We start from the raw sequence: 25,048 nt of genomic DNA, 5'->3' as shown, positions 1-25,048 counted from the left end.
GTTATTTGATGTTCAGCTTTTCATTATTAGATATGGATCAGTAGTGCACCACTCTCCTCTCTACTTCCTCAACTCTCTCTGGCGTCTGCCCTCTGATCAGCTAATATTAGGAAAGACATGTGGACTCACACCTTTGGTAGTGTGTAATTAGATGACAACACTAGTTCATTCAATTATATAAATATATAAAGTATATATTATGTAAATATAAAAAGCATTTAGAAACACCACTGACTGTTTACTGCAGAAAAAAAGTTTATTGATGCCTAACAAAAATAAAGCACATACAGCACCAGTAAATTCATTTGTAAATAGACAGGAAAACTTTCCAGTATAATAACAGCAAAAGTTACATGTAATAGTTGACAGCAGTTCATTACGTATACAAAAGTAATTGTTGACGTCCATCCTGGAGCTTTTTCATCTAACACTGAAAAATATGCTGACTTTAAAGCTGCACTACCACCTGGGTAATGTTGTTTAAACACTTCAAACTGATACCTCCTGCTGCTTTTTAAAACAGCCTGCAATCAAAGTATTTAAAATTAAGTGACAAAATAACTGTAAAAATGAAAATAATAATACTACAGTACATAAATACTAAATGGGAATAAACCTCAGTAGTCTTGTACTTTCTGCTAAAAAAGAGAGTATTAAATCCACATGATGTAAGTATTTTATATCATCTGCTATTACATTAACTGTACAAAACATTGAGCATCGCTGATATTTGGATAGCAGAGTTGCACACAATGGTTATATAAAATGCTGTTAACCATATTTATTTGGCCTTGTCCATACAGCTGTCTTTACAGACCTGAAAAACAACCACAAAAAACAGAAATATAGGGTTATTCAAGATGTAAAATATGCTTTCCACATGCTATTATGACATATAATCCATTTAATGATCAGTAGAATTAATCATTACAGTCTGCATATAACATGGCAGAATTATTACCAAGAGATGTTCCTGGTTTAACTTCAGAATAAACAGCAGTTGCTGCAGGAGTTGATTTTCCTATAAATGGAGAGAAGATTAGTTTAAAGCATTTGCCAGTAATGTCATAATTTACAATGATAATGTACTGAAGGGTTGTCAGGGTTAATGTCTCCACTGATAATAAAAGAATAACAGTATTGTAATGCTCACAGTGCTCAAAGCAGTTAAACAGCAGAGTATTATGGCTTTAACAGGATTTAGTAAACATACTGATACTGAATATACATACTGATGTATAAATACTGTTCTTCAGTACTGCAAACACACATAATGTAAAATAAACATACATTCCAACACAAGATATTCAATGAAAAAATAATAATTATAAACACCTACAATTTTACAAACATTGAGCACATTACATACATTACACTGTGTTCAAGACCAACATGATGGTTGGTGTAGACTTTACTTACCGTTGTGTTTCTTGGCTTTGCCTTTATTGTGATAGTTAACCTGGGTATACGTTAGATTATCATCTAAAACACAAACCAGATGTCAGGATTTGTTTGTTCAGCAGACATATACAGCTGGATTGATGAATGGATGGATTGACAGGTAGAATGAAAATAAAAGAAATTTGGGATACTTGTCTTCTTTTTTAGAAACAGAATTTAAAATGTATAAAAGGAAAATCAAAATCCACACACATCAGTTGTTGTCATTGAAACTTCAGTTTCTGTGTATTGTTTGTTTTTTGAGAAATGTCTTGTCCTTGAGAGTTTAGTCTGGTTCAGAATCTGTTGATGTTATAATTCAGTAAAACTCTCTGGTATGTTATATTGTGCCACACAAATAAGCACGACTTCATGTGCAACCGCAATTTTAGAAAGGCATTAACTTGACCAAAAAAAATCATAATACATATCAAAATCTGAAATAATCATCTCAGTGACTTCAGTTAACTATAGTTTTATATCAAATCTATGAAGTCGGAATATATAAGAAACAAATTATACACAAGGGCATAAAATAACTAGCTAATGTATATGAAACAGACCATTTTACCATTTTAGAGTCTACAAGCTCCTTTATGTGAGCAGGGGTTGACAATATCTGCCTCAAGCAGCTCCCAGTGGCAGTAGTACCAGAGGTGACTTAGATTATTTGAACTACATGCTGACCCATAATTACATACAGTGTAATTAACAAATAATTATATGACACATTTTCAATAAAACAGATATGCGAGACTGTACCTGCAGCAGATCCTATCTTCACATCAGCGTAAACAGAGCTCTCCACTGTTTCATGTCGCTTCCCTGTTCAGATGATCAAAGATTGATTGATTGATTGATTGATTGATTGATTGATTGATTGAATTGTTTATTTAAGTGTCCTGCACCTCTCTGGTGCCCAGCCCATATGGGCTTACAAGACACTAGACAACAATAACCAGGATGGCCACTGACAGATCATGATGTACAGTTCCAAAAATTCAGAAAGAGCATTTCGGAACATTTAGTTTACATGGAAGAAATGTCTCGTTATGATGGATACAATGTTCTCTGTCTTAGCTGCCAAGCATCTTCTGTAAATCTCGCGAGAATAAAAATCTCTATATTAAAAAGCCAACTCAACGTATCAGCATCAGACAACCAAAACAAATCAGGGTTTTTCAATTGGATCTTTTCAAACAAACAATTCCTCAAATCATTGTACAAAGGGCAATAAAATACAAAATTAAATTCATCCTCGACAACATCAAGATCACAAAAAACACATAAACTTTGCTCTTCAGAAATACTTTTATATCTGCCTACCTCAATTGCCGGTGGTTAAGTACCAATTATTAACTGAGCACACAGGGACCTTTGCATTTTCTGTAAATTTAACTTTATATGTGGTTCTGTATCATAATCGTCTTTGATGTGAATGTAGTTTTGTCACAAATGTCCTCCTTCCATTGCTCCTTATAGATCTTTAATAATTTTTGTTTGACTGTATTTATATTACACTTCAAGTTATTCCTGAAAATAAAATTCAAGTCAGAAAGTGAAAATATTGTAGCAACCTTTCTAGACCAAAGATAATTGTGTGCTCGATCCCAGTTAAAAATCTTTTTGGTCAATCGTTCCTCTGGCAACTGAATAAGGCGGCTCCACAGCCTCACTATTTAAACTCCCTGCTTTTTAACCTCTTAACATCCACCGTTTCGCCGGCGACACGGTAGCATCACACAGTAATGAGTAACAGCAATTGGCACTATTTGGCCAATTGGAGATGATTGGAGAGGTTCGGGGAAACCAGTGACACCACAAACTAAAAACTCCCGAGCTCCCATAAGGTTAGGCCTAGAGGTCTGGAATTTTATACAGGTTGACAAGATGTAGAAGATATGTGATGTTCTGCATAATTCTGGCATAAAGCATGTCCTAATTATTGTTATTCAAATATGACTCATTATAGACAAGGACCAAAAACACTTTTTTGAGCCTTATATGAATTGAGGTAGTTTTGTTTGTGTTTTAGCCACATGCTAAACAAGCACATTTCCAGAGACTAGAAGATGTCACTTTCCAAATGAAGCCTAATACATGTATCTTGGCTTTACAGTTCTTCTGTTGTAAGCTTTTCTATTTGGGTATGCCATAGACGAAAATTCTTTAAAAAGCGTGGATGTTAAGGGGATAAGACATGACTCCCATCCCATGTCCCCTTCAACTGCTCACTTATGCACCGTCATGCACTGTCAATTTATGCACCCCAAGAAACACATCATGGCTCAATTCTGGATGGCATTACTGTCGGGGCATCTTTAAAACCCCACACCCCTGCAGCATAGAATGAAATTGAACTGACCACTGAGTCATAAAGTTTAGTGAAAGTTGACAAACTAAGTTCAGGACACAAGTTCATTTTATTCATTACAGATCCTAGCGCTCTTCCTGCTGATTCTGCCAGTACTTTAATTCCCTCTGTAAAGCACATATTTTCATTAAAAACCAAACCAAGATATGTATAAGAACTACTGTACTTTAGAGGCACTGTGGATTTTGTCACTATTGATAATCAGTCTCCATTTACTACACCATAAACTCAAAATATGAAACATTTTTTTGTAAATTGATCTGTCTCTGCAACCAACACAATATCATCAGCATATAATAAAACACTGAAATTCATATTATCAATCACTATACCTAGATTGGCCTGCTTAATTTTTCAGCTAAATCATTTACATCAAAGAAATGCATTAAAAAAAATGTATCTTCTCTCTGTTTAGGCCGCTGGCAGACAAAAACACCTCTGAACTATTTATTTCAGTCATTTGAGTACTCACCCGTCTTATAAACGTTTTTAAGCTCGATCGAAGAATATGTAATATCCTGGGATTCTCCTGCATCTGAAATATACTTATTTTTTAGTCAAAGGATTTTATATCATTTAATTGTAATTAGTCTCCTTAAATTATGTAATAGAGCATTTCTGACTGCTCTGTGTAAATCAAAAGGTATATACTGTACCATTTTCAGTGTTGTCAGAGCCTTTGATTGATTCATAGAGACAGGCATCACCTGCAGAGCAGTTAATATCAAGCCAAGGTACATTATAATATGTATTGTTATGACAGGACAGAAGGACAATAATATTTCAGGACTCTGTCTAGTAGTTTAGGTTCAGTTCAAGTCCAAACAATGTGAAACCATGTTATACTCTGATCTTTTGTGCATGTGATTAAACAGCTGACACGTCTTTGAGACTTTTGATTAATGTTCTTTGAAAATCAGCTGATTAGAAACTGAGTGTAAAATTGTTCAGGTTAGAGTTAATGGTAAGTCCAACAAATGAATCAGGATTAGTTTGAAGACTGACCATGGAGAGAAGAGGAGTTTTCATTATGTTGAGTTTCATTCTGATTGGTGCTCTCAGACTGGATCGGCCTAAAACATTTAGCAAATACATTAAATTTAATAAGAAACATTGAAGGTACTGCTGTTATGTTCAAAATGAGAGAAGATGGTTTTGTACCAACCTGATAAAGTGTGAATCTGTGAAAAAGATACATGTGTTGTTACATCTGGTTGTTTTGCAAATTTTTCCGATTATTCATCAGAATACTATGTATTTGAAAAATGAAAACATAAAACTCTTAACATCAGAAGGAAAAAGTCTCACCTTTGGATCGTCTGTAGCGATACAACAGGAGCAGGAGAATAATAAGTATAATTCCACAAACCAGCCCAACAATTAATGGTATAAGAGATGAAGAGCTTTCAGGCCTGGACACTGCTGTAATAGATAATAAATAATAACTATTAGTATAATTAATTAAGTTCTATAACACTTTTCTTAAACTGAAGTGTTTTAATAAAAATAAGTGATGTCACATCAAGTCTTAGTAAAGACAAAAAATCTAGGATACAAAAAAAGTCGACTTCTGCAGCACAAACACATAAATACAAACATTAATATACAAATCTAGAAGTATGAAAACACAAACACATATACACACACTAAACACACAATAAACAGTATGTATAAACATGTATGTGTTGCTATACAGTGTGATATGAGTCATGACCACTGATGCAACTTTATTCAGCTGAAAAGAAAACAATCTTTGACTGATCATTCATTTACATTTGTATTTTATAATTTAAAATTATTGAATTACCTTAGGTTCAGTATAAAACAAGTTCTCTTACACAATCCAATATGTGAAATCAGCTGAAACTAAACCTGTAAATTTCTAATTCTGTAAAGTATTTGACCACATTTCTTTCTAAGACAGTAACACAGTTTACAAGAAAGAAAATGCATGAATTGTTTTAATCCTACTCACCCTTAACTGACATCCAACCCTGCTGTGATTCTTTTCCTGAGTATTTACACTTGTAGAAGCCTTCGTCTGACTTTGACACTGCAGTGATATTCAGCTCCCCTCTGGTATCATTTTGGATAAGTTTGTCATTTTGATAGAAAAACACGTTGGAAAGTAATTCTCCTGTCTTCAGTTTGCAGCCAAGAGTAACAGAATCTCCCTCAGTCACAGGATGCACAGGGCTCACCAGGATAATATCTGCATCTGTAAAACAGTCAAAGAATATGAAGTTTCAGTCAGAGACCAGCTGCTGACCTTTAGAACAAGGTGACATAAAACCATGAGAATAGATCACACATATGCCTTTATTTTTCTCCAACTAATTTATCTCACAGAATCAGTGTAGCTGAGCAAAGACCCAACATTTCAGTTTTATTACATACATGTCTTGTAACTGTAAATATACTAGCTATGGCTAGTTAGCTCTAGAGCTAACAGGTACACATGAAAGAAACAATGGATGGCTATTGACACAAAAACACCTCTGACTGAATCAGCATGTTAATTTTATCATCAAGAATAAAGAAAGGTCTTGCTGCACACCAAAAAAACTGTGGACCAAACATCTTGGATCTGTAAAATATTAATTTCCAGTTAATTAAATAAATATGAAGAAGCTTTAATTTTGTCCACAGATGAGTTTTGGTTTGAAGGAAGCCCTTTCATAATTTATTTGTTCTTTTGTATTACCTGTGTTTGACAAGAGCACGACTAAATTATAATGTTTTGCAGAGGACGTCTGATTTTCTAATTGATTGGATGATATTTCTTGATTATAATATTAAGGAAATATAGTTTAATGAGATTTTAATTTTGTTAAAGAAACAATAATATAACATTATTTTTCTATCAAAAGTTTAGGCATATAACTTGATTGTCTACACAGGAAGTGTAGTTAGTGACAACATGTTGAAAATAATTGAAATACAAGGTGAAAATAAAATAAAATGTAATGTAAACATACTCTGTATAGTGATGTTGACTGCATTGCTGAACTCTCCTGATCCAGACTCACACCAGTACACTGCATCACTCTGCTGTGAACTCTTGATGTTGCATGTGGATCCAGTCATTGACCTCCAGTTAGGACAGTATGACCAGTAGCTGCCCTTAGGAAACCTCATCACTCTCCACTCAGTAAAGTTTCCTTCACAGCTCAGTGAGACAGATTCATAGGTGAAGTGCTGCACTCTGTCAGGACTCACTTTGAGAGTCACTGCTGAATGAACATCTGAAAAACAACATGTAATGAGGAGCAAACCAAGTACAGAGATATTAAATTTTAAAAAAGATCACAATGCAAATAATCCTCTTTTTTGTATTTTTAATACTATTTGTTGTTGAGAGTAAAAACATCTGAATAATATAAACTGTGCAAAAGGTTCAGTGTTTTGGTGAAACTGTGAGTGTTAAGAACATACAGAGCATATGGACTGACAGTGGAGACGTGAAGTGTGCTGCAGAGTGGTTTGAGCTGTTTTATGGATATTTTGATTATTTTTCTATCTTGAAAACTTGCTACCAAGATAACTACAGCAACTGTTCACTATGAAGCTGTAAACAACCTACGTTTACCTGCCACCTTTCAAACATACAGAGGATGTGTTTTTCATACTAAATGATGTTTCATTGTCTCTATATAAAGTACTAGTCAAAAGTTTGGACACACCTTCCCTTGAATGAGAAAGTCTCAGTTTTTCAGTGCTGTAATGTTTTCAGATCAATTGAAGATGTAAAGAAGGAAATCCAGCCCAGTCCAGTATGTAGAATAACTCAATATCAACATTGTGTTTGGTGAGTGTGTTGAAAAACTGAAATCTTGACTTGATAGAGAAAGGTCATAGGTTCACCACAATCAATACCCAGATAATGACATCACAACTGCTTCTTGACAGAAGGAGATAAAAACAAACAAACAAACTCACCTCCAGACCAAACAAACGCAGGTTTGCTGTATTGAGTGTAAAACACTGGGTCTCCTCTTCCAGCTCTACACATATATCCTGCTGTGTGTGTCGACCCATGAATGATGTAGGAATCCTGTTCAGTCCCATTGGTGCTACCAGGTAGCAGCTCATAGCTGTAGGAGTTGTCTGATAGTTTGGGAACAGTCTTATACCAGTAGAACCTCCATCCTGCAGATGGATGTTCAACCTCACAGCTCAGAGTTACTGAGTCTCCAGGACTCAGCCATGATGGAGACACAGTGAGGACAGACTCTGGTGCATCTGTTGGAAAGTGATTTTCTCAGAATGAAAACATGTTATGATGTAGACTTTAGTCTCTAGACATATAAATAAATCTTATCTAATACAGTTATCATTTTATCTATTATAGAATTACATTTTATCCAAATATATTTTATATCTAAATATGTAATGTAGACTTAATGGTATACTATCTAAATATATGTTAACAAAAATGTATTTTATTGTATGTTCAATATTTTTATTGTAAATTAAATATGATCAGACTTACTGTCAGATACTGTCAATTTGATGTAATCACTCCACTCTGTTGAAGTATGTTGTGCATTTTTCATTCTGCCTTTACACCTGTAGTTTCCACTGTGGTGTGAGGAAGCCTTGCTAATCTTGTATTCATTTTGATTTAGAGATGTGTAAGGGGGTGTTTCCCATTCATACTCCCACTCTGTGCCTCCGTCGTGGATCTCACATCTCAGCATCATTGCCTCTCCTCTGTATATCTCAGTCCAGTTGGGTCGCAGAGTCACAACAGCCTTATTTGAGACTGTTCATGGTTAAGAATTACCAGTGAGGATACAAGAATGACAAACGCTTAAATCAATCAAAGTCATAATGTTTTTTAGCCTAAATGTTAATCAATAACCATGAAAACACAATACAGTTTTTTCTACATTGTGTGTAACAAATCTCATTGTCAAACTCACCAATTGTTTTGATCCTGATTGAATCACTGTACTCTGTGTAGTAAACTGGGTCTCCTCTTCCTCCTCTGCACCAGTAGAATCCTCCCTGTGAGACACTGATTTGTCCAGTTGATTGGGAAACAGCATCTTGTGTGTTCAGGGGTTCAGAGGTTTTCTTGCCTTTGTACCAGTAGTATTTCCAAGCAGATGATGATGGGTCCACAGAGCAGGTCAGGGTCACACTGCCCCCTACTGGAATGTCTGTGTTGTCAGCACTCAGTTTGGCCTTTGGTCTATTTGCTGTTCAGTTTAGAACAAAGACATTAAAATGTAATTATTGTCCCTGTGATTTAGTCCAATTTAAATTACTTGGTGAAAATGAGAACATAATGAATTTAACGTAATCTTGATAGGAGTCCCAAGCACACAGAAAATATTGATTTAATCACTTTGATCTGCACCATGAGTCATTGTTTTATATTTTCTTTAATCTGTTAACAATGAATCAATTAAGTATATTTCAAATGCTACAGGATACTGAATGATGACTTGTCTTCAAAAACAAACACAATTATTTACTGATCAGTCCTGAGAAGTTGACTAATTCTTGAGGAAAGAAATGTTTTCTATTGAATTATTCAGATACAGATAGGTGGAAACTCAAAAACAGATGAAACACAGTCCAACTTACATGACACTATCAACCTGATGAGATCACTTCTTTCTGTTGAGGACTAAAGGTCTATTTTCTGTTCACCCATACAGCAGTACTTCTCTACTGTAAAAAGTAGCACTGAAACTCCAGTATTCACTGTGTTTTGGACGTTCTTCTTTGGTTGTTTTCCATTCATACTCCCACTCAGTGTCTCCACTATCTTTGATCTCACATCTTAGAGTGATTGACTCACCACTGAATATCTGAGGCCAGTTGGTTTGCTGTGTTACAACAGTCTTGTTAGAAACTGTACCCACCAAATATACACAATTTGGATAAAAACAGAAATATATACTGGTATGACTGTCCTTTCTGCTGTCACTGTGGCCTTGAGATTACTTGCTGTTCACATTAGAACAAATAAACAAAACAAGTAAATGGTTGGAATGGGATTTGCCTGAAGAAAATGTTTTTTACTACAGCACAAGAACTACAGGGAAATCATTCTTGAAATAGCTCAAAAGTAAATATACTGAGTTATTAGTTATTAGTGATATGAGATGGCATTGATGAACAAAACAACAGATGAAAACAATATAAAACATAACATTTTCATTATGGATGAAAGATGTCCAACTTACATAATACTGTCAATGTGATGACATCACTCCACTCTGTCAGGGAATATGAGTCCTTCCTTCCTCTACACTTGAATTCTCCACTGTAGTAATTGTTGCTGCTGATCCTGTGTTCACTGAGTGTTGGATATGTGTTTAAGTTGTCTGGTGTCCATTCATACGTCCACTTAGTGTCTCCACCTCCCTGGATCTCACATCTGACAGTGACTGTCTCACCCCAGAATATCAGAGGCCAGTTAGGTTGCAGGATCACAGTGGCCTTATTTGGAACTGTTCACATAGAAAAATACCTAATTATTAGGATACCAATAGAAATGTAAAATAAAAAAGTCAAGTCAAAGTCAGTTTTTAGAACAAAATTTGAGGGTAATCCTCTTTATTGTCCCCTAACGACAATTTGATTTTTGTACAAACAAACCATGCAAACACAACTAAACAGCCATAATAACAAAAGCAGTTAAAAAAACAGAAGTATGAAAACATATCAAGCAACGTGTTTGCAAAAGAAGACTTAATAAAGCAATAAAAGAGCAACATGGCCATTTTTTACCATTATACAGATCAAGTGCCTACACACACACACACACGCGCGCACACACACACGCACACACACACATACACACAAAACCAACCAAACAGTAAAATAACAATTAAAAGCAATAGAAAAACAGTCTTTCACACAAAATATACAAATTAGGATTAAGGGCAAAGTCTTTGGGGCAGCCAGTGGAGAGAAACTCTTATCTGACAACACTGACTCTCAACCTTTGAGATCTATTTTATAAAAAATCTGAAAGTCACTGCAGCCATTTAAAATCTGGACTGAAACAGGACAGCAGCTTCTCTGCAAACGTAGAGCTGAATGATGTTCAAAGATTCAAAGTCTGCAAATGCTGTGACAGGAGAAATGTTTGTTTTGCATTTTTAAACAACCTGAAGAGGGTTGTAACGATTTATTTTGCCATCATCAGATTAAGAGCTGCTGACCCACTGTATACTCACTTTTTCATTAACGTTCTCTTTTTTTCTATTGATACCAAAATGACTCTTTTTACACTACTGATAATAGATTTAAATAATACATGTTGTATTATTCCACAACAAATTACTAAACTCACCAGTTTTCCAAATAGTGACTGTATCGCTGTACTCGGTGAAGATCTCTGGCTCTCCTCCTCTTCCTCTTCTTCCTGCTCTGCAGTAATAGATGCCTCCTTGATAAACTCTTAAAACTCTGTTTGATTCAGCATATCTGATGGGCTGAGCTGTATAAGATGCTGAGGCACGTCTGAACCACTCATATCTCCAATCAGCAGAGTCGTCCACAGAGCAGGTCAGTGTCACACTGCCGTGTACTGGTATGATGATTTTGTCTGCTGTCAGTGTCGGTTTGGGTTTATTCACTGTTCAGTTCAGAGCAAAAAACAAAACAAGTAACAAGTGAGATGGAATTTCCCTTAGAAAAGCTTTGAACATCAATTAAGTCATTTAGCAAATACCATCATACGGAAGTTGCAAACAGAGCATGTGACATATGACTCTCAGTCGATCACTGATTTGGTAAACAGAACTAACGAACTAACTAACTAACGAACGAACGAACTAACTAACTAACTAACTAACTAACTAACTAACTAACTAACTACTGTTGATGTTTTATTATTGCAAAGTGTTTTGTTTTCTTGTTTTCTTGGGGGAGCAACATACAGCACACTGCATGTTGACTCCTCTGAAGTTTTTCTGTTCTGACACTTAAGAGGAAGAAAGGGGGTAATATTTTCTGTTACCTTATATAACTAGAATTAAAACAAAATTACATTTTGAATATGATATGAACGTATTTGACTTACGTGATAGTGTCAGTGTGATGGCTTCACTCCACTCTGTTGAGGAATAAAAATCTCTTCTACCTTTACAACTGTAGACTATGTAGACACCATATATATGTATAGAAGCACTGCTGATTTTGAATTCTTTATCTTTACGAGATACGGCCACATTGTTTTCTCTCCATTCATATTCCCATTGAGTGTCTGCACCTCCCTGCACCTCACATCTGACAGTGATTGTCTCACCACTGTATATCAGAGGCCAGTTGGGTTGCAGAGTCACAACAGCCTTGTTGGAAACTGTTCAAACAGAAAAGTAAAGTAGTATGAAAAGAGCTTTGCAATCACATGTTTGTCAGATAAACAGGTCTTACTGAGGACAACAGTCCTCCAGAACACCTGAACCTAAACTTTTACAGGATGCATTTATCTCACAGTGCAGAGAGACTTGACTGTTCAACATCAGTCATTTTGGGGAACAGTTTAATAATCCCATGCAGTTGAGTCTTTGCTGTCTAGGTTACCAAGCAGGCAGATTACTGGAAATGTTTAGAAGATTCATTAAATTAAATTTTTGATGAACAAGAATCAGAACCTTCTTATTCAGCATTAAGAATTCAAGTTCTTACAGCATTTCTTTTATTTTTTTAGGAGCACATTTCCTTTAATGTTTGTGCTTTCACTTTTGTATGTGTTTTGCAGTTTGTAGTATCTCTGGATTTGCAGCATGTTTTTCCTAATGTTTGTGTTTTCACTCTTCTGTTTGCTTTGTCACTGTACATGTGAACTCTTTTGACACACAGCTGCCAAAGAAACAATTAGTAGCCAAGTGTCCAATTACTTTTGAACGTTTGGTTTCTTGTTATATTGAGAAACTGAGCAAATATTTGTATCATGGTGGCAGCATTATACTGCCATAATATTAAGATATAATATAAGCAAAACTATTTTAGCCTATTGATTTTTGCAACTGGGAAAAGGAGACATGATTTACAATAAAATAATATTTTTCTGGGAGTCCATCTCACAGTTGTTTGAGGTTATGGTAAATATTTGCACAATTGAATTTCATAAAAGTTTAGTGCCTCAAATGATGCCTGTAGGTCTGTGTGTCATTTACATTTTTTGTCATTTAATTATAGTCTAGTGAAACAGCCAAATTAAAAAAAAACAAAAAAAAACTGAGGCTTTTTTTAGGTGCTGACAGAAGTCAGACAGTTACACAGATCATTATGATGTTACATTCCTCTGAAACACATACATTGGACAAAAGTTAAGGTAAATTCATCAAACATCCAGTTTAGCTGCAGTTCAGCTGAAGCTCTGCTTGTTTTGACAGAACATCAGGTTCAGTTTAGCAGCTCCATTTTAAACTCCTGCAAGTTCAGGTTTAACTGGACCCTGTCTAAACCGCAGCTAAGCTGGTCAGATGCTACATGACAGAGCAAAAAGCCGCAAAGTTTTCAACTTCAGTTTCTTAGAAGCTTTTAAATCACTGTTCAAGGAAGGTTTGTTGTAGAATGTTCTAGTATTTATTTTCCAACAAGTCCTCCAGGAAGAACAGTCTCTTATTTTGATCTACTATTTCTGCGTTTATGTATAATGTCTATTAATGTCTTTTCATTGAGTCGTCATCACCTTTGTTGGAGGTTTCATCTCCTACTAATCAGCAAGTTTCATTATATCAGTTTGAATTTGTTACATGATGCTAAATGTTCATATACATGTTCAAAGATTCAAATATCTAAGAAGAGTCTGCAAATACTGTAATAGGAAAAATGTGTTAAATCCAACCAGTCATAGATGTTATAGATGTTATGGATAAAACTGAGTGGTGTTATGGAAGCATCTTCTACTCTTGTTTTGCATCTTTACACAACCTGAAGAGGGTTGTTACATTTTGTCCTACACTCAGTTTTTCTTTAACATTCCCCTTTTTTGCTATTGATCTGAAAATGACTCTTTTTACACTACTGATAACAGATTTAAATAATTTATGTTGATTTATTCCACAACAAATTACTTAACTCACCAGGTTTCTGAATGGTGACTGTATTGCTGTACTCGGTGAAGATCTCTGGGTCTCCTCCTCTTCCTGCTCTGCAGTAATAGATGCCTCCTTGATTAGCTCTTAAAACTCTGTTTGATTCAGCATATCTGATGGGCTGATCTGCATAAGATCTTGAGGTTTGTCTGAACCACTCATATCTCCAATCAGCAGAGTCGTCCACAGAGCAGGTCAGTGTCACACTGCCGTGTACTGGTATGATGATTTTGTCTGCTGTCAGTGTCGGTTTGGGTTTATTCGCTGTTCAGTTCAGAGCAAAAAACAAAACAAGTAACAAGTGAGATGGAATTTCCCTTAGAAAAACTTTGAATATCAATTAAGTAATTTAGCAAATACCATCATATGGAAGTTGCAAACAGAGCATGTGACATATGACTCTCAGTCGATAACTGATTTGGTAAACAAAACTAACTAACTAACTAACTAACTAACTAACTAACTAACTAACTAACTAACTAACTAACTAGTACTGTTGATGTTTTATTTTTGTTTTGTTTTGTTTTATTTTTGCTTGTTTTTTGCTTGTTTTCTTGTTTGCTTGTTTTTTTGGGGTGGGGGGCACACTGCATGTTGACTCCTCTGAAGTTATTCTGTTCTCACACTAAAGAGGAAGGAAGGGGGTCATATTTTCTGTTTCCTTATCTAACTAGATTGAAACAAAATGACACTTTGAATATGATATGAACATATTTGACTTACATGATATCAATGTGATGGCTTCACTCCACTCTGTCAAAAAAACCATTATACCATAAGCAAAAGTATTTTAGCCTATTGATTTTTGTGACTGGGAAAAGGAGACGTGATTTACAATAAAATAATATTTTTCTGGGAGTCCATCTCACAGTTGTTTGAGGTTATGATAAATATTTGTGCAACTGAATTTCATAAAAAGTTTAGTGCCTCAAATGATGTCCATAGGTCTGTGTGTCATTTACATTTTTTGTCATTTAATTATAGTTTCAAACAGCCAAATTTTTAAAAAATTAAATTGAGGCTTTTTTTAGCCGCTGACAGAAGTCAGACAGTTACACAGATCATTATGATGTTACATTCCTCTGAAACACATACGTTGGGCAAAAGTTAAGGTAACTTCATCATACATCTGATTTAGCTGCAGTTCAGCTGAAGTTCTGCTCGTTTTGACAGAACATCAGGTTCAGTTTAGCAGCTGCATTTTAAACTCCTGCAAGTTCAGGTTTAACTGGACCCTGTCTAAACTGCAGCTAAGCTAGTCAGATGCTACGTGACAGAGCAAAAAGCCGCAAAGTTTTCAACTTCAGTTTCTTAGAAGTTTTTAAATCACTGTTCAAGGAAGGTTTTGTTGTAGAATGTTCTAGTATTTATTTTCCAACAAGTCCTCCTGGAAGGACAGTCTCTTATTTTGATCTACTATCTCACCTTTGTTCCAGGTTTCATCTCCTACTAATCAGTAAGTTTCTTTATATCAGTTTGAATTTGTTACATGATGCTAAATGTTCATATACTGTATATCACTGTTGGGCCTCCTGGTATTTATTAGCTGTTGTTTCACATCATTACCTCCTGATGAGGGTTTTAAAGTAGAACTGAATGCCTCTGTCCTTTTTTGGAGTAACTCTACCCTTAAAAACTGAGTATTATTGTTACACATTAAAACAGTATAACAATTATATAAAGGAGGTGTTGACAAAGTCTCAGGGGAGCAAATATGACAAAAGTGACTTTCACTCTTTGAGGTCTATTCAATAAAAATCTACTAGAAGGTCCAACACATGTTCTGTTTTCTCCATCATCACTTAAAGTAAGAACTACTGCTCTATATTCATTCATTCATGTTTGTCTTTTTTCTTATTGATACCACAGTTGTTCTCCCTCACACTTCAGGGACTGTTTACAGATCTTAAATAATACATGTTGTTTTATTCAAAAATGAATAAAAATGACTTAACTCACCAGTTTGCTGAATAGTGACTTTGTTGCTGTCCTCTGTGGAGAAGACTGGATATCCTCTTCCTCCTCTGCAGTAGTAGATGCCTCCTTGATTAACACTTATTACTCCATTTGTTTCATATATGAAGAGCTGAGCTGCATGCGAGTCTGAGGTTTGTCTGAACCAGTCGTATTTCCAGTCAGCAGAACCCTCCACAGAGCAGGTCAGTGTCACACTGCCCCGTACTGGTAAGATGGCTTTGTCTGCTGTCATTGTCGGCTTGGGTTTATTTGCTGTGACCAAAAACAAACAAACAAATAAACAAAACAAAACAACTATGACAACTGGAATGAGATTTGCCCTAGAAAAAGTGTGCTACTCCATTATAAGTTAAGTTATAAACAAATTTTAAAAAACTACCATCATATGGAAGTTAAGAACAGAGCATGTGATAACTGCTTTGACTGATAAACTGATATAAATCAAGTCGTATGAAAAGAGCTTTGCAATCACATGTTTGTCAGATAAACAGGTCTTACTGAGGACAACAGTCCTCCAGAACACCTGAACCTAAACTTTTACAGGATGCATTTATCTCACAGTGCAGAGAGACTTGACTGTTCAACATCAGTCATTTTGGGGAACAGTTTAATAATCCCATGTAGTTGTATCTTTGCTGTCTAGGTTACCAAGCAGGCAGATTACTGAAATTTAAAAAATATATTAAATTCATTTTTCTATGAACAAGAATGAGAAGCTTTTATTCAGCATTAAGATTTCAAGTTTATATGATAAAAACAGATGTTGTTGAGATTTGGTGTGAATATCTTTTGTTCACAGCCATATTTCTTATAAACATTCACCTGAAGAAAAGATTTGTATCAGGAGAAAAAGTTGTTCAAGTAATAAACTGAGGATCACAGTACTGTCAGCTAATTTAATGATGTGTCTGTTCTCATGCTGAGAAAGGACTCACCACTCGGGGGAGCCACTGGAGTAAAGAATCTTACCTGCCATCACTGACTCTGATCATTTTAAAATATACTCAATAAAATAATCTAAAAGCCACCTCACCAATTTAAAATCTAGACTGAAACAAGCTAAAACCATTTCATCTGAAACACTGAGTTAAACTTCCTTCAGAGAGCTAAGAGATACTGGACTAAATCATTCATTCATTCCGACTTGAGACACTGTTTAAGAATTTAATTTAAAGAATATAAGTTGTTTTATTTCAGAACAAATGACTTAACTGTTCACACTGTTCATAATCAAACTCCAACTTGTCTTTCTAAATGCTGCATATGTGTTTTCTGCACATGCTTGTGTGTTTTCTACAACATTTACACGTGAATCTTAAGTTGCAGTGCATTAAACTCTCTCGGCCTCCCGTACCCTTTTGACAAAATCTGCTTGAAATTTAAAACTTTAGTACACAGAAGTCAAACAATATGACCTCAGTTCATCTCTTTTGTTTCATGACAGGTTAGGTGAAGGCAGAAAAGAGATTCACTTGCTCAGCACTCAGCACATTGTGTGTAATAAATCTCATTGTCAAACTCACCATATTTGTTGATCGTGATTGAATCACTGTACTCTGTGTAGTCAACTGGGTCTCCTCTCCCTCCTCTGCACCAGTAGAGTCCTCCCTGTGAGACACTGATCTGTCCGGTTGATTGGGAAACAGCATCTTGTGTGTTCAGGGGTTCAGAGGTTTTCTCATCTTTGTACAAGTTATATTTCCAACCAGATGATGATGGGTCCACAGAGCAGGTCAGGGTCACACTGCCCCCTACTGGAATGTCTCTGTTGTCAGCACTCAGTTTGGCCTTTGGTCTATATGCTGTTAGTTTAGAACAAAGACATTACACTTTTTCTCCTTTGCATAAACATAAAAAAATGGAGCTATGCACACACTTTGAAAACTTGACACTCATGTATAGCTCTCTCTCTCTCTCTGTCTCCTCCTCCTCCTCCTCCTCCTTCTCTCTCTCTCTCTCTCTCTCCCTCTCTCTCTCTGAGTTGAGGCGTCAGGACAGTTTGACGCGTCTAATAACACTTTTGGTGCGTGTTTGGCCATTAAAACCAATAAGTGTACTTCAAAACGCATCACACGCTTTCAGTGCGTTTGGGCCTTAAGAGTAATACAGTGGATAACAAATAAGAAATAAATATTTATATATAATATACAAACAAAAATAATTAGTCACCTTCAGAGTGTCCGTAGAAGAGTGTATTCAGCACTAAAATAAAGATTGAAACTTCATCAAACTTAATCAAACTGACAGAAAGTCAAAATCACAAACATAAAACAAAAAAACAAAAACAAATAGAGTTTCAGCAGTGGTAACTATTGTTTGATAAATTAAAACAAATAAGAGGAGAAAAACAACATGTAACATAAAATAGGAAAATCATGAAATTATATATACATATATACATAACAATATCTTAAACAATTCACATTTACATTGTGCAAAAACAATCGTCCAGCAGTAAATTTAATACAGTCCTTCAATCTAAACTGAGCCAAGTCACCAACCAACATCTGGCCTATAAAACAACCCTGTAGTTAAAAACCATAAGCGTGCTCTGTTCAAGCTCTCGGAGAAACTGGTTCAACCAGTGATACTCTGTAATTCTGACTATTCAGCAACATGTTCTTTAATCTGTGACATGCAAACAGAGAAAGTCAGTAATGTACTTACAGAATAATCCCAGCACACAGATCAAAGTGTACCTCATCCTCACATCCAGCACTGACACTCTGTCACTCAGCTGCTCTGAGTCTGACAAATGTTTCTACTTTGCTTTAATAATAATGCAGCAGAAAGAGAAAGGGAGAAGTTACATTTCATATAAATATGAGATCTGAGTTTTTCTTCAACTTCTTCTTCTGAGTTTAGCCTGCTTGTGCTTCCTTCCCTTTTACGCAAAGCTCAGACTACTTCAATTGGTTTGACTGCAGCAAATACTGACACATTTACACTTCCTGGCCACTGCAGAGATATATTAGCTTGTGTCTTGTGTAAAATGCTTGCGCCTGGAAAATGTTATAAAAAGGCATTAACGATAAGTAATTATTGCACATCCATGGACCATAACCACATTGACTTTAGTCATATCACATTATAATCATGCTTAACATTTTATTGTGTGTTTATTTGTGTATGTTATGCAGTATATGCCCACTGCTCTTGCATCAACAGTGTCTGCATTGTGATGAGGTAGATGTTGTGTGTATATATATAAATACACATGTATAATTCTACTGTGTAGGCATGAAAAGTACATCTTGTATTTGTGTGTGTGTTTAATAGTCTGCATATTGAATTTTATATAAACTGTGGTCAAAACTTTAATTTTGTAAAACAGCCATGTTACAAACCTCTAGTAATAAATTATAATGATTGTTTATTTTTTCTGTCATTTACTTGTACTCATTATTCATTTCCTAGACTTTGGATGGACTATGGGATGCAAACTTGGAGTTTACTTAGCAACTAAAGCCTGAGTAGAAACAAGCCAAGCCTTTGCTTATCAGCATGACAAGAACAAACCAACTTACCAGTTCCTCTTTACACGTAATGTGTTGCTTTGATAGCAACACATACTTGATGCTTTAGATTGATGTCATCATCACATTCACACCGGAGATAATGTGTCAATAAACGGAAAAGATGAGGTGCCTGATACTGTGCAGGATGTGCAATCACATTTTTTAGGTGGTCATACTAAAACAAGTGAAAATATTTTGGGAGGTAGTAGGAATTGAGTCAAGTGCAATGCATATGAATATAATATAGTAATTACAGAATGTTTTTTTTAACTGAGTGTCTTTGAATACAACTATGACTGGTGGTGACATGAGGAAGTGGACATTCAATATTTATTTCTCAATCTGAAACATCATACAACAGAAAGTGTGTTTTACATCTTGAACTCTCCCTATCACCTCAGTCTGCTATCTGCTGTCAACCAGGTGTGAAACATGTCATCTGGCTGACAGCGTACATTTGGCTTTAACTAAAAACTTTATTTCCTCATTTTCATCAGCCGGTCAAGAGTCTCCCCTGCAGGACTCCTGCTCTGTAGGCATTGAGTGGAGTCTTTGATGGCAGGTTTGATTGACAGGTCGGGCACACAGCACACATCAAATAACAAATCATCACATCAAACAATGAATGTGGCAGCAATAAATAATGAAGGCCAACGTCAAATAATGAAATAGTGACATCTAGTGGCGAAAGCTACACATAGACCTTCAAATTTTAAAAAAAAAAGAGTTTTTTTCTTATCTAATGACCACAGTATTCTACCTCTGTATTCATTATTTAATGGGAGACTCTTCATCGTTTGATGTTTCTATCCGCAACGGTTGGCTTATCATTATTTGCAATTTGTTGTTGTTAACTGATGTTCAGATTTTTATTATTAGTTATGGATATTTATTTGATGGTTGGATTTTATAAGAACACAGCACATAAATTCTTATGATAATAGAAATATTTGACGATCATTCTTGGTTATAATATCATATCATAAGTATTTATGTGTGAACATGAGAAAGTGTGTGTGAATGTGAAAAGGACAATTTATTAGTGATTATTTATAGATTTATTTTTTTTAAATGAACAAATAAAAATACTAATAATTCCAAGATGTTTTTTTTTACAAAAAATATAAACATTGAACCCCAACCAAAGTTTATCTTCTTAAACAGAACTCAATAATGTTAAGACACACTTTAAAGAAAAAAAATACCACAATAAAAAAAAAATCTATAAAACAAATGCATAATCTATAAAGATCCATCCTCCAAAGTAATAATGTAAAATTGCATAAATGTCCATATCATCATTCTGGTTTTCATAGAATGCTTTCTAACATTCCTCTTTCAGCTTTCATGTTCATGTCTTTGGCTTCTCCACATCTTGTTTGTCCTGTTGATGGTGCTGTGCCTTCAGACTTTTTGGCTTTTGCAATACACTGTACACTGTGTCAATCTGTCTGGTGTGGTCTGCCTCATCCAGGGTGACAAACGTTGCCTCTCGTATCTTCTTGCATGCTTTCATATTTTTACCGTTGTCACTCTTGCCCAGAGAGGCCGTCACAGCTGGTGCCTGTAAAAGGCTGTAAACAGTATCTACTTCCTGACTTTGCTTGGACCCCAATTCCTCCCCTGGGCTGATAGTTGGGTTGCTGGTCTGGCTGGCACATGTGGTCTCTACATTTTCATAAGTGACATCACCTTGACTTGAAGAGGTAGAGACCCTGGGCCTTGGTAGAGACTCTTGTGGCTGCATCTCCACTGGCTGGCTTTGCATCAACTGTGCGTTAGATATGTGTGTCTGGAAATAATCCAGCAAAATATGTTTTAGTCTTTTAAACAACATTTCTCATACTTTGACAAGACTATTTTTTAGTAAATGCAGCTTACCTGATGGTGATTATTTTCTGTTGACCAACACTTCTTAGCCATGAAGACAGTAAATGAGAGAATTACAACCACTATAATAATTATTAATATTATAACTGGTACTGTTGGTTGTGATTCTTGTTTTTGTTCAGGATTAGATTTATTGAAGCCTGAAAAGACAGAAAAACACATTTTTTAGCAAAAAATACAAAGGGTTTTCTGATCAAAAGGAAGCAGAAAAATGTAATCATGGCGAACAACTGATTTATTAAATTAACAAGGTTATGTTAAAGTTACAAAGTGAAAAATAAAAGGATTTTTCCATATTTTTTGGAATTAAACTTAGATGAATCTCTGTACAGTCAATCAATGAGTGACAAATCAACAAAACAGGCTACTAAGAACAACCATACTTACACGTTGCCTCTACGCTTTCAGAAACATTGTTCGTGCTGACATGGTTGTTGCCACTGCAGACAACAGTTCTGTTGTCAATGGAGATGGATATGTTGACCCTGCTGAGTGATTCCTGAGGTGTTTTGCAACCGTTCTCATCACAGACAGACCACACCCAGTCTTCCTGGATGGAGCAGTTGACTCTGATGGTGCAGAGTCTAGCAGACAGGTTAGAGTGCAGCACTGACATCCTGATCACAGGTCTGGGAACAGCGTCTGCAACACCCAGCCAAGCAGATAAATAAACTGGTCATTAGATGATTTAATGGCACCCTCCATTGGCTGCCAGTAAGAAAAAACACCACAACATATTGAGTATACTTAGCATGTCTTACATTTAATATGTGAGATACAACAAAATTAATAACAACAGTATATATGTGCAACATCCACACTAGCAATCCAAACTATTGACCAGTTTTGAAGTTGCAATGGGAAAAAAACAATTTTTGCATTTTCACAGTGTCAAGATAGTGATTATTTTATGCTTATTGTCATGAAATGTGTGAGAATCTACTAAATTCAGAAATGTATGAATAGATAAAGCAGATCCAGTAAGTACTGCGTAGAACTTACCTTGAACAATGACTTTGTGAGACTCAGTGATAGCATTAAACTTAGAGTCAACGAATGAGACTTGATAGATTCCACTGTTTGTCTCATTCAGATCACGCACACACAAGGTTAGGTTCTTAGGTTCATAATCCACTTTTTCTGCATAGTCGGGGTTGATGGAGTTACCATAAATAATAGCTTTTTCAGCAAATGTCCACTGACCACTTTGATATGGTGGTGGTTTTTTAACATGAAGACATATTGAGCTGTTTTTCAGACGGTAATGAATCATTGATGGGTCCTCTGCCATAGTACCTGATAGGAAACATCACAGTACAAGACAATTTCTTAAAATAAGTTATGGTTAAGTTAAGCTTACATACAAAAGATATCCTGATATACTGTAAGTGTGATAGGCCTGGATGCAAAATTAAATTTAGCTTTTAATTATTTGTAGTAACATTCATGTAAAATAAATAAGAAAACATCAGTAAAACAGGAGTAAATGTCAGCACAAAATGTAGACCTTATGAAACATACAAATCTTTTGGTAATGCTACATGATACCAAGGAGCACAAAGGCTTAGTTTGTATTTTTAATCACTTAAGTGCCACGTATAGGTGATACAAACTATACTACCCTATAATTAATAAATTTCCTACATTCATTTAAAAAGAAAACTGTGCCACATATACAGAGTGAAACTATGCATTTACGGTAACATTGTATCACAGACTGTTGGCTTTAGGAAATCTCATATAAATAGATACAAAAAACAAAATAACTGGTCTTCACACTGTACTGACAACCGACAACAGAACTTTTATAAATCTTACCTGCAATGATAAAACTCAGAAGAAGAAACATTTTTCAATCCACACGAAATTCTCTCTCACGTCAAAGACTGAAATTAAAAACAGGAAATTTACATGGGTTATAGTGCAGCAAAGCATGAAGCAGCAAATGCACCTGTCTGATGTGAGGATGCAGGAAGCAGGAAGCCGTGTCTTTCTGATCATACATTTATAGTCTAGAAAAGAGAGACAGCCTATCCGTCACACAACAAACCTATTTTTACACTTTGGGAAAGTATTTGTGTAAATTAGCATATAACCCATATTTGCAGTGGTGGAACATAACTACAAGTACATTTACTCAGTCTGTACTTAAGTGCAATTTTGAGGTACTTGTACTTTACTTGAGTATTTCCATTTTATCCTACTTGATACTTCTACTCCACTACATTTATTTGACAGCGTTAGTTACTTTTCAGATGATGATTAGACACAATGGATTATATAACAAGCATTTAAAATACAACACATTGTTAAAGTGGTTGCCAACCTTTGTCAAGACAGTCTGTAGCGTTCACTTCCGCTCTTTCAGCTCCACTGTCAGGGCAGGAAATGCACAAAGACAAAAGAAAAAATTGGTTAGACGCTTCTGGTGGAAGCAGTTTTGTCACTGATTTATATTTAATTAATGTGTCAACACTGTAATGTGAAAACTATTAATTTCTTAAATGTAGCATATATATATTGATTTTGCCTATTCTGTCTATGTAGCATGTTACGTGGGTATCTATGCTGGTTTAGCAACATATATCAGTTCAATAATTCTACTGGTAACAGTATCTTACCATTACACACTATTGATTTATTCTGTCAAAATAGGACATAAACGTTATCCATATAGCCTAGTGTCATCAATTCATAGACAAACATAAAGTTTGTTGATTGAACAATTGGAGCTTAAGCCTCTCTGCCTGTTTTTCTCAAAAAAACACATACACATTTCTCATTATACACTATTCTGTTGTGAGCTATCACAGTAGATGGTTCCACCAACTCCTACATATACTATACTTGGCTGCTACTTTACTCACTATCAGAAGACAAAAATACACTGACTTAGCTCTGTGTTTTTCATGGCATAATCAAAGTGAATTATTAAGTGCCTCATTAAGAAACAAAACAAAGCAAAAAACACACAAACTGACAAAATGATCAAAATTGCCCTTTATTCAACAAACACAGCATTTAACAACAATAGGAGTGCGCTACTACTTGTATTCAAAGTCATTAATTGTTGTCCATTCAGCATTCACAGTACACCAAATACCCTTGGCTATGTGTAATTTCTTCACAAAACTTCCACATGTCTTCATTGTGTACTTCAATGTGTGTAGAGTAAAGATTGTCTTCCCGTTATATAATTGCTGCACCAACAGCCAGCTCAAAAATTGTTAATTTTTACCAATTCAAGTCATTCAAGAGTGTTCATTTATTAATCTTGAATTATCTAGGCACTGTCTATTTTTAAATTAAAGACGACACAAGGTGTGACTTTAAATCATAAAGGACTGTCATTGCTACAAGGACGGCACATTTTTTTCAGTGACTGCACAACAAGAGTTAACTTTAACCACCCTAATTTTAGTAAAGTATACAATTTGTAGCATATTTTTAGGTTTAAGGATCCTGTTTTAATAAGCTGAAAACTAAACTTAGAGTGACAATGGTACTGGCCTTCAAGATTGTTCTAAATACTGATATAGGAAGAATATGTTAAGTAAATATTTCCAAAGTATACCTAATTTTAAAGACAGAGTGGTGGAACAAATAGGGAAATCAAAACATTGGTGTAAGAGTAGTCTCACAGGAAAAACACAAATACCACTCAAGCAAAACCGCATTAAAAAAAAATCTGACCTCAGTGATGTCATCCAACTTCCGCTTCTTCAGTCTGAAGACTGGTGGCACTTCAACCTTGCAGGAGGGCTTTTGATGGCTCTATC

General features: G+C 35.4%; 2 protein-coding genes across 3 annotated transcripts; both read right to left on the bottom strand.

Moving 5' to 3' along the window:
* Positions 1-231: 231 nt before the first annotated feature.
* Positions 232-16,106, bottom strand: LOC121890087 (Fc receptor-like protein 5). The gene is made up of 19 exons (XM_042402355.1): positions 15,844-16,106; positions 13,873-14,148; positions 11,862-12,140; positions 11,130-11,414; positions 10,015-10,281; positions 8,740-9,018; positions 8,307-8,579; positions 7,754-8,056; positions 6,793-7,059; positions 5,790-6,032; positions 5,123-5,236; positions 4,980-4,995; positions 4,820-4,887; positions 4,471-4,521; positions 4,287-4,349; positions 2,203-2,265; positions 1,420-1,482; positions 962-1,021; positions 232-817 (listed from the first exon to the last, which is right to left on the bottom strand). Exons 1-19 carry the CDS (start codon positions 16,091-16,093, stop codon positions 810-812), a joined length of 3,228 nt encoding a protein of 1,075 aa, XP_042258289.1. The 5' UTR covers positions 16,094-16,106; the 3' UTR covers positions 232-809.
* Positions 16,107-20,466: 4,360 nt separating this feature from the next.
* On the bottom strand, positions 20,467-25,048 carry si:ch1073-220m6.1. Of its 2 annotated transcripts, XM_042401215.1 has the most exons (7): positions 24,963-25,048; positions 23,596-23,642; positions 23,088-23,155; positions 22,272-22,565; positions 21,657-21,911; positions 21,261-21,409; positions 20,467-21,171 (listed from the first exon to the last, which is right to left on the bottom strand). In XM_042401215.1, the coding sequence occupies exons 3-7, from the start codon at positions 23,116-23,118 to the stop codon at positions 20,731-20,733; spliced, it is 1,170 nt and encodes a 389-aa protein (XP_042257149.1). In that variant the 5' UTR covers positions 23,119-23,155; positions 23,596-23,642; positions 24,963-25,048; the 3' UTR covers positions 20,467-20,730. The 2 variants fall into 2 exon arrangements, with proteins under 2 accessions (XP_042257149.1, XP_042257148.1); XM_042401214.1 differs by lacking the exons at positions 23,596-23,642; positions 24,963-25,048 and having other exon boundaries at positions 23,088-23,236.

The sequence above is a fragment of the Thunnus maccoyii genome, chromosome 22, assembly GCF_910596095.1.
Source record: "Thunnus maccoyii chromosome 22, fThuMac1.1, whole genome shotgun sequence".
NCBI classification, from domain to species: Eukaryota; Metazoa; Chordata; class Actinopteri; order Scombriformes; family Scombridae; genus Thunnus; species Thunnus maccoyii.
The sequence above is the reverse complement of the archived record's forward strand: the minus strand, read 5'-3'. Positions and strand labels throughout refer to the sequence as shown.